At 35.4% G+C, this 10,197-nt stretch overlaps 2 protein-coding genes and 1 long non-coding RNA gene across 3 annotated transcripts; 2 read left to right on the forward strand and 1 right to left on the reverse strand.

The window, feature by feature from the left end:
* Positions 1-854: 854 nt before the first annotated feature.
* On the forward strand, positions 855-6,067 carry LOC106420214 (UDP-D-apiose/UDP-D-xylose synthase 2). Its single transcript, XM_013861065.3, has 10 exons — positions 855-1,239; positions 1,801-1,893; positions 1,960-2,067; positions 2,490-2,604; positions 2,700-2,833; positions 2,920-3,021; positions 3,103-3,195; positions 3,281-3,416; positions 3,508-3,785; positions 5,941-6,067. Exons 1-9 carry the CDS (start codon positions 964-966, stop codon positions 3,618-3,620), a joined length of 1,170 nt encoding a protein of 389 aa, XP_013716519.1. The 5' UTR covers positions 855-963; the 3' UTR covers positions 3,621-3,785; positions 5,941-6,067.
* On the reverse strand, positions 4,597-5,759 carry LOC106352353. The gene is made up of 4 exons (XR_001271578.3): positions 5,594-5,759; positions 5,424-5,493; positions 5,220-5,328; positions 4,597-4,990 (listed from the first exon to the last, which is right to left on the reverse strand). It is a non-coding gene; the product is annotated as an uncharacterized LOC106352353 (long non-coding RNA).
* A 3,092-nt stretch (positions 6,068-9,159) lies between the features above and the next one.
* On the forward strand, positions 9,160-10,090 carry BNAA09G49000D (uncharacterized protein At1g08160). The gene has a single exon (XM_013860838.3). The coding sequence runs from the start codon at positions 9,260-9,262 to the stop codon at positions 9,881-9,883; it is 624 nt and encodes a 207-aa protein (XP_013716292.2). The 5' UTR covers positions 9,160-9,259; the 3' UTR covers positions 9,884-10,090.
* The last annotated feature ends 107 nt before the right edge of the window (positions 10,091-10,197 follow it).

Consider the following 10,197-nt stretch of genomic DNA (forward strand, 5'->3'; position numbering starts at 1 on the left):
AATGGGACTTATATATTTTTGGGTTTGGTGTTGTACTAGAACCAGAAAATATTCAAAATTAGTTAAATATGCTAATTTTTTAAATAAGTTAAACATCTTATGAGTATTTTTCAAAATAATATAGTTTTGAACAAAATTATTTGTTTGCTCTTAACAATAACTATATATTAACACATGCTATACTAGGCAGGCATGGTCTTATTTTACCCTAAACCGAAGTTCAAAATTTAAACCGAACCAAAAGAAACGGAATCCGATCTGAACCGTAGCAAAAAAATATCCAAACGAAACTTAAGATTTAGATATTTTTGGGTCTGAGTTGTACTAAAACAAAAATATCATAAATTAGTAAAATATGCTATTTTTTTTATAATTTTAACGTTTTAGAGATTCTTTTTAAATAATGTAGTTTTAGTTATTATTTTAATACATTTTAGTTCGTTTATATTGTTTAACAAGTTTTTAATTTAAATTTTGAATATTTTTTGGTTATTTTTTATTTTTTTTAAAAAAAAATTTGGACGATTTCAAATATTGGTTATATATACTGAATTCGGAAAGACGAACCAACCAAAACATTAGTAAAACTTGAGTGGAACCTATGAATATAATATCGAAAATCCGAATAAATCGAACCAAATCCATATGTGACACTAAGCTTTCAGGTGAACAATCATCCATCATTGAGTTAGATAACAATTTGAGCAAATTAGAATATGACACTCTAACGAAAACAATCATCCGTCCATCATATTCCATAACAATTTGAGTAAATTAGAATACGACACTAACGAAAACCTCTTTCCTCAACATTATTACATTAATAACGCATCCCACGTGCCTTTAAATATCCATCCCTCATTTATCTGCTCTTCCCCATTCGCACAGATCTCTCTCTCTCTCTCTCTCTCTCTCTCTCTCTCTCTCTCCCTCACCCATTGATTTACACTTTCACCGACAACAATGGCGAACGGAGCCGATCGATTGGATCTGGACGGCAGGCCGATCAAGCCGCTGACGATATGCATGATCGGCGCCGGCGGCTTCATCGGCTCTCACCTCTGCGAGAAGCTCATGAACGAGACTCCGCACAAGGTCCTCGCGCTCGACGTGTACAACGACAAGATCAAGCACTTGCTCGAGCCGGATACTTCTCAGTGGGCCGAGAGGATCCAGTTCCATCGCATCAACATCAAGCATGATTCGAGACTCGAGGGACTCGTCAAGATGGCGGATCTGGTAAAAAATCTATTCTCCGTTAATGTGACTGCGGAATCGTTCTTTAGCGGTTTGTTATAGTTAGTGCCGTTACACTCAGATCTGATTCGTTATGGTAAACCATTCCCCTAGAGAGAATTGTGAAAGTGTGGAATTCCTGTTGGGATCCACGGAACGACTTGACCACCCGAACACAAACGCGTGGTTCTTTCGCAATTTGTTATAGTTAGTGCCGTTACACTCAGATCTGATTTGTTATGGTAAACTATTCCCCCCCTAGAGAGAATTGTGAAAGTGTGGAATTACCGTTGGAGATCCACGGAACGACTTGACCACCCGAACACAAACGCGTGGTTCTTTCGCAATTTGTTATAGTTAGTGCCGTTACACTCAGATTCGTTATGGAGAATCGAATCACACTCAATCATTTGTAAAAATAAATAAATGGTAAACCATTTCCGGAGAGAGAATGTGAAAGTCCAGGTGGCCAAGTCCTTGACCACCCGACCACAAACGCGTGGTTCTCAATCATTTGTATTATATATATGATCGATTTGTTTATTGTTTGTGTTGCGTTTGCAGACGATTAATTTGGCTGCGATCTGTACGCCAGCGGATTACAATACGCGTCCTCTTGACACTATCTACAGCAATTTCATCGATGCTCTCCCTGTGGTAATGCTTTAAGATCTGTGTACTATGTGATAACCGATGCTTAAGTTTAGTGGTGGTTCAATGTAGGTTAAGTACTGCTCTGAGAACAACAAGCGTTTGATTCACTTCTCCACTTGTGAAGTCTATGGCAAAACTATTGGAAGCTTTCTTCCCAAGGATCATCCTCTCCGTCAGGTCAGGCCTCTTCACTCTGATCATATATCATTTTGTCTTGAGCTTCATCAAGTGGATCAAGAAACTATATTATTTGCACAGTGACACACTCGCTGACTATGTATTCAGAAATTTAATTGTTCTGTTGTTGTTGTTTAGACTTCTTATTCTTATTGAGATAGTTAAGTATTAGTTAACTAGTTCAAATCTTAGTAGTTTGAGCAAAATGTAGTTTATTTTCCTGCAATTACATGAACATGGCTTCGAGATCAAACTACTTCAGGAGGATTTATGTTTAATTTTTGCTTAGTTTCCTTATGCCAAGTGAGAAGTAGCTTATGTCCTGTGGTTATTATTTTAGTCTTGTCTCTGTACTTGTTGTTTCTTACACCACTCAGTACACTCACAAATGATGCTCGTCTTGTTTTTTTTTTTTACTTTAGGATCCTGATTTTTATGTACTTAAAGAAGATACATCTCCTTGCATATTTGGTTCTATTGAGAAGCAGAGGTGGTCATATGCTTGCGCCAAGCAGCTGATTGAGAGACTTGTCTACGGTATGTTGTTCTTTTTAGCATGAAAAGCAAATTTAATGTACGTTAGACTGTTAGAGGCAGAAGGTTCTCACTTTCTTTTGTGTGTGTGGTTGCAGCTGAGGGTGCTGAGAACGGACTTGAGTTCACTATTGTGAGACCGTTTAACTGGATTGGACCTAGGATGGATTTCATCCCTGGCATTGATGGTCCTAGCGAGGGTGTCCCTCGTGTCCTAGCATGTTTTAGCAACGTAAGTATACAGACTCAGTCGAATAACCTGACTTCTTTTTGGGGCTGCGGCTTAATTTTTTTTACTTATTTTGGGGGTATTCTCAGAACCTTCTGAGGCGTGAGCCTCTCAAGCTTGTGGATGGTGGAGAATCACAGAGAACCTTCATCTACATCAAGGATGCTATTGAAGCTGTCCTTTTGATGATTGTGAGTTTAAATTCATTTGTTTATCCCTGGTGATATCCCGTTTGTTGCATTGTTATTAAAGATGCTGTATATCTTTATCAGGAAAATCCGGAGAGAGCCAATGGGCATATCTTCAATGTAGGCAACCCAAACAATGAAGTGACAGTAAGACAACTTGCTGAAATGATGACTCAGGTGAGAAAACTTGTTCACAAATAACACTCTGATTGATTTTCTTGATACACTACGGCACACTAAAATGCTACCAAAAAATGGACAGGTCTACTCAAAAGTGAGTGGAGAGACGGCTATTGAGAGTCCAACGGTAGACGTGAGCTCCAAAGAGTTTTATGGAGAAGGTTATGATGACAGCGACAAGAGAATCCCTGACATGACCATCATAAACCGTCAACTTGGTAATTTCATCTTGTTTTTGTTGTCTGCTTGTCAAATGGAACATAGCCAAATCAGTTGTTTTCTAAAATATTTGGTTTGGTCAATAATTAGGATGGAACCCGAAGACTTCTCTCTGGGACTTGCTAGAGTCGACCTTAACTTACCAGCACAGGACCTATGCGGAAGCTGTTAAGAAGGCCACTTCAAAACCAGTCGCATCTTAGAGGTCATCATCACCTCGAACCATTTGGTGGCTACTACTCCATTATTTTTGCTTTTCTTTTATAATTCACCCATTATCCCCTTAAAATAGGCCATTGTAAGCGAATGATTATAATTTCATATGGTGTTTGGTACTAGTTTTCGTTTTTTTTTTGTTGTTACATAGTACTAGGGGTTGGCCCGCCCTACGGGCGGGTGAGTTTCTATTAAAATTGTTTTATATTAAAAAAAATTGAATTGTTTAAATATTTTGAAATTTTACTTTAAATTAAATATAATAAATATAATTTATTTTCTAATTAGATCATATATATTTATTTTGTTAACGTTTGACTTTTATTTATAATTCTTACGTGTTTGGATTGTTATTGGTTATCAACTATATTTTATGACATTGCACTATTTTATTTTGAGTATTTATTTCAGTTATATTAAGAAGATAAAAAATATGAGACAATTTATTAATTTTTAAAAATTTATAACATGTGTCAAAATTTGGCATAGCCTTTGCTGAGTTGAATCTTAGAAGAGAGATAGATTCTTGAAATTTATTTACTTTTTACTATGTATTGTTGGTAAATTAAGATATGTGATAGAATGAATGATTCAAAATTTTGGTTGAATTGAGAATAGAATACGAATTATAAAGTATTTATGGGGTTAAATTTATTATAAATATAGTAGTAAATTAAATTTATTACTTAATTTTCTATTAATAAAGTATTCTAAAAACCATTATGCTGTAATTTTGTTATATGATCTGAAAATGAAAAAAGTCACTTGTTGTATTATTTTCAAATTGATGCATATAATTTTTTTAGGCGCCTAGTAAGGTATTTGTACTGTTTGTTTGGTCTGGTAATTTTTTGGGCTTATTATTGGACCAATATTCATATTCTTGTATTAATGGAATTGAGTTTTTGGGTTATATGTGTATATCCTTCTGCAAACTAAAAACTCAAACAGGGCAGACGACAATAATCAAGAATGTTTTAGAACTATGTGCATAATAGAAAAATACAGACAAATAGCATAAAGCTGAGAAGATAAATGTATAAAACTGTAGCTGTAAACAGAGCTTCTGATAATGATATAATAACATGTACAGTAATTGATGGTCACCTGTGATGCAGTGGTAAGAGTATCACGTATTGGTGTAGAATAACTCGACTGACTGTGGAGGTGTAAAATGACAGTACGTAATGCTCTAATTTTGAAAACTGTATGAAAGTTGGGTGAGTCTAGAATATGTACATGTGGCTCAGAATGCAAGACATATGCATTAAACACTTAGACGGTACCAGACGGTGGCTTATGAATGCCCTCATATTTTGTGGGAGTTGAGGGAGATCCCACAGAGATGTAACATTTTCTGCAGGAAAAAATAATTGGTTGGGTAAAACAAAAATTGGAGCAAATAACGTTGGTCATTTTCTTTAAGAACAAACTGACGCTGGCTAGCGACACAGTTGTCGAAGTAAAAATGTGCCCCAAAGGTAGCATTGAGAAAAAGGCGACTTGAGAGTAAAAAGAAAAACCCCAAGTTGTAAGATGATGTGTAGCAGAGTTTATTTACAAATCAGTTTGAGAAAAATGTTTACCATTGATGTTGTCGCCAGAATTATCTTTGGCTCCACACCAGAGGCAGCTAATTTGTTATTGAGTAGGTTGGTTAGGACATCAAAAACACTCAGACACGTGGTTGTTTCCCTGTAGTGTAAGGAATATTAACAGAATTGTAAACTTCCAGTACTAACAATACCATATCCCCATAAACATCATCAATGGTTTTAAATTATTAATACCTCTAAACCATTACACGTTGCGTGCTCTGTGTTTAGTCGTTCAAAGTTTTCTTTATGCTCTTAACTTTACCTATGAAATATGCATCAAAACAGGAGGAAAAAGAACAATCAAATAGAGGCATCTAAAGTATCCAATGACACTTTAGTTCTCAAAAATTGAAGCGACTCACCTTGTAATTAACTAAGAGGATGTTTCCAATTCCGTGTACCAGCACTCTCATCGGAGGCGTTATGCGGGAGGAGTTGGGGGAGAGGAAGATAATCGATGAAGGGATTGAGACGGCGATTAGGGTTAGGGGGGAGAAGGAGTGATTTTTAGAACACAGGATTAAGCGACATATCTATCAAGAGAGGCTCTGTATTGGGCTGCAAGATGTTTAAATGGACTGGAAAGTTAACTTAATTTTTTTATTCCAAGCCCAGTCTGGTAGTGACATGGCAGAATGAATGGCTGAGAATATTTTGCCCATGTGGCATCTTTTATAACATCCAAAATTAGTCCCTTTTATATAGTGGGATTTACAGATAATGACTTTTGAATGCGTTGTTGAAAGCTTTATATCTTTGTATTTTGTCCGAAACTAAAAAGGGAATGGTTTGTTCAAACTATAACATTCATCTGTTAACAACTGGTCTTTCATTCTCATAAATTTTTTGATATTTACTTATTATGCTTGTAAATCTAACTTTTCATTTTTAATGATATTTTAGCAAAAAAAAAAAATGCGTGTTTGCTTACTGCTATGCTCCAGATTATTCATGTACCAAGTAACAAGAGACATAATCGATCAGATCAAGGGCAATTCTTGATTCAGTAGATACTACGAACCAAAACTCTTGCTGTTTCTTTATTAAGTTTGATCGAGTTCAAAGTTAAATCTTCTGCAAAGCTAAGTAAATATTTGTGAGATCATATATTATATCATCAGCTCGTCAAGAACATATTACTAGTGAAACTAAGAAAAACGTTCCGTTCACAAATCGATGACAAGAAGATCTAGTACAAATCGATTAATAAGACACAGTACAAAAATAGATACCGAGAGAAACATTGCCAAAGATTCCGAAATTGCCCGGTCTGGGAGAAATATACAATGGACCAGTGTGGTTGTCGGGATCTACCTTTTAAAGTTGGTCAACATCTCGATCTCTCCCCTTTTCCGAGTATTCATCAAGTCTGCTTACTGTTATGCCCTATAGTAGCTGTCAGTGATCCCTTATAATGCTCCAGGACAATATTAGAAGAAGACATAATCGTAATCACCATTGAACGACTAACCGGAAGATCTTTGTCTTGAGATATCGGCCTGTGTTTGCTCTTGTTGTTAGTCATGCACGCTTCCGGAGATGAGAGATGAGAGATGAGAGATGAGGATTGTGAAAGATATATAAAGAAGATTATATAGAAAATTCAGGTGACATGAGTTAGTGAAACTTGACAAAGATCGTTATTGCAAAGTGATGATACATGCTTTTCGTACTATAAAATATGCATTCTTAATGAGTATAATCAACTCATGTAGATAAATTATAGTTCAAGTGAGATATATTGACGTTATTTACAAAAAAAAAAACACTGCAATATATTTTAACAAATCGAATAACGAATCGAATATTCCTTTGGTCTTGCCTATGGTTAGGTCAACTATATTACTTTACCGTTTTGTTATGTGGATACATGCTGCATGTATGCATTCTCTCTGAGTTAGCTTGTGTTTATATGGTATATAAATCTATATAAAACACACACACAGAACCTATAGATACACACACACACAGACATTTAAACATGCATGTATATATCAATGGATGCATAGTTCACGGTGGATAAAGTGAAGGAGAAAGGATCTTCCAAGGGATATGCGGCGCGACCAACTTCAATGCTCAGCATGCAATGACTACTTTTACTTTACACCTCTCCTTGCCCATTATTTTTTTCCTCTTTTTCCTGCATCACTTATCAATAGTTCAATACGTATGTTTCTATAAACACACACAACTCAAGACTGTATGTAGTCCTTGTTCAAAAACGCGGCCGTCTAGGCGTTGTTCGGAGGTTTGACCGCGGCAAATATGCCCAAATCGGTGTAGTTACGCGTTAATCCGCGTAAGATCGTCTAATTCTCTCGTTGGCTGTCTAATTTCCGCCTAGACTGCTTAAGTTTTTTTTTTCCGTCTGTGTAAAGTTAAAACACGGTTGATTATTTTTTACTCATTATTGACAGATTTGTGTAATTTATTCATTACTAAATAATTACAATTAGCTATCGAACCCAAAACAAACACATAATTACTTTATTTAGGGATTTTTTGTACCAAACACATCATAATCTAAATGTTAAAAATTATATAATTATGTCTAAGAACATGTGTCATCATCATGTTTAAATTAACTAATTATATTATAAATATATTAAATTATATTTAAAACTAGAGTCCGCGTAATCTCCGAATACTCTCCGATTTTGCAGTAGCTCGCTAGGCCTGGACTTACCGTCCGATTAGCGTCTAGCGTAGTTCCAAACATAGTGCTACAAATATTTTACTCTAATGGATCTTATTAATTTGACACACTAAATTATTAGTGGTGGCCGTTAGGTAAACACGCCTCATGAACCAAGAGCTTGTGGCCCATTGATTTATTCGAGTGGATAAATAATTGGACATGTGGTTCAGGGCTGTGGATCCAATTCCAACATCTACCAAAAAATCATTGTGGTTTTCTCCTATACATTACAAACGTCTTAAATGGCAGTAATGACCCGAAATTTTAATCAATAATTAGGGATTAGGCATTTGATCTAACGATGCTATATACATAGATATAACATGCATGTTACCAAATGCTTTGTTTTCTGATTTTCTTCTTTCCGAAAATGGTTTTTTTTAAGGCTACGAAAATTGTTCTTTTTTGCCACTCATTAATCGACTGTTTATCGGTCGGAAAAGTCAGGTTAATTTCATAGAACATGGAAATACAATATTTCACTATGAAAAAGGGAACGAAACGCATTTTCGGAAATAAATCCATTGATCCTGTTTCTTATATTGTTCAAGAAAAATTTCTGTCCATCTTTCCTTCCTTTACACATTTTTGGAAAGGAATAAAGGCTTCCGACAATGCAAAGAGGAATAACTAAGCACAACGATGTTAACTAAAGTGAATGGGAATTTTTTTCTCTCATCAAGAAAGCAAATGTACTGTTTTATTTGTCATGTTCTTGGATAATGGATACTGATGAATGATTACTAAGAATCTCAAAATCTTTTCTTCGTCCTGTTCTGTTAATGAAAATGTAATAATTACATGTGCATTATATTATAATGTTGATTTCGGTGATTAAACTAACCAAGTACACAGATTCTTTCGTGTGTCATAATTATGAAATAGATTTGGATCGTTGATTGAATCAGATTTTCTATAAATACATAAGTAGTTAAGTACATATATATATATATATATATATGTATATATACGACCAAATTTATAGGTAAATTGGAAAGAAAAATGACATATTATCTAATAGTTATACTAGCGACAATTTTACAAGAAGAAGCAAAGAATTAAAAAAAAAAACTAAAAACAAACAAGCAAAAAGTACGAATCTTCCAGCTTCTAAGATTTCTTGATTGATTTACAAGCAATGCCAAAGAATTAAGAATGTTATATTAATAGTTTTGGGACTAATCCTTACACAAAGGCAAAGAATCTAACTATCAGTGGTAGTCCCCTTATATAAATGTATCAAAGAATAGCAACACAATCAAATTAATCTTTGCTCCTATCTTTTCCTACAAATCAGTTATATACCTCTCCATCAAAACTCTCTCTAGCAATGGCTCCTCAAAACCAACAGACTCGGCGAACGCAACCGCAACCGCTTCCAGGTAGAGGTTTGAACCCCGTCCTATGCATCATCGTTGCCCTCGTCCTCTTAGGACTCCTTGTGGGTCTCGCTATATTGATCACATACCTCACCCTCAGGCCAAAGACACTCGTCTATACTGTAGAAGCCGCATCGGTCCAAGATTTTGCCATAGCCAAGGATGATCACATTAGCGCCAAATTCAACTATGTGATCAAATCATACAACCCGGAGAAACATGTCTCCGTGAGATACCACTCCATGCGCATCTCCACGGCTCACCATAACCAGTCCGTGGCTCACAAGGAGATCTCTGCCTTCAAGCAGCGTCCTAAGAACGAAACAAGAATTGAGACGCAGCTTGTGTCGCACAACGTGGCATTGTCTAAGTTTAATGCTAAGGACTTGAGGGCTGAAACGACTAAAGGGGTGATCGAAATGGAAGTGTATATAACTGCTAAAGTAAGCTACAAGACGTGGATTTTTCGGTCCAGGAGACGTACGTTGAAAGGTGTATGTACGCCGATAATGATCAACGTTACGGCGAACTCGTTGGATGGATTCCAGAGAGTTTTATGCAAAACTCGTCTTTAGTTTGGATTATTTATCGAATTGAATTGGTTCTATTTGTGTGAATTATACGTGTATTAAATTAATTTGCTCTGTCCTTAATTGATTATGTGTGTGTTTTTTTTTTTTTTTTTTTTGTGTATGTGTGTATTTCTTTTGAAGTTCTTCTTTGTTTTTTTTTTGGTTCTTTTGTATGCATTCATTTATCTGTCTTTATCTTTCATTATTATTCTTTTTATATGATAAAATGTTTTATATTTGTCTGTATTCAAATTAAGCTTTATATATGTATGTATCTAGTGAGAAGTTTCTTACAATTCAACAACCCTCCTAGCCAA

This window comes from Brassica napus, chromosome A9, assembly GCF_020379485.1.
Source record: "Brassica napus cultivar Da-Ae chromosome A9, Da-Ae, whole genome shotgun sequence".
In the NCBI taxonomy this organism is placed as follows: domain Eukaryota; kingdom Viridiplantae; phylum Streptophyta; class Magnoliopsida; order Brassicales; family Brassicaceae; genus Brassica; species Brassica napus.

Coding starts and splice junctions, on each gene's coding strand:
- LOC106420214 (XM_013861065.3), top strand. CDS start 964: ATGGCGAACGGAGCCGATCGATTGGATCTGGACGGCAGGCCGATCAAG. Junction 1,240..1,800: donor TCGTCAAGATGGCGGATCTG/GTAAAAAATCTA, acceptor TTGCGTTTGCAG/ACGATTAATTTGGCTGCGAT. Junction 2,605..2,699: donor GATTGAGAGACTTGTCTACG/GTATGTTGTTCT, acceptor GTGTGGTTGCAG/CTGAGGGTGCTGAGAACGGA.
- BNAA09G49000D (XM_013860838.3), top strand. CDS start 9,260: ATGGCTCCTCAAAACCAACAGACTCGGCGAACGCAACCGCAACCGCTT.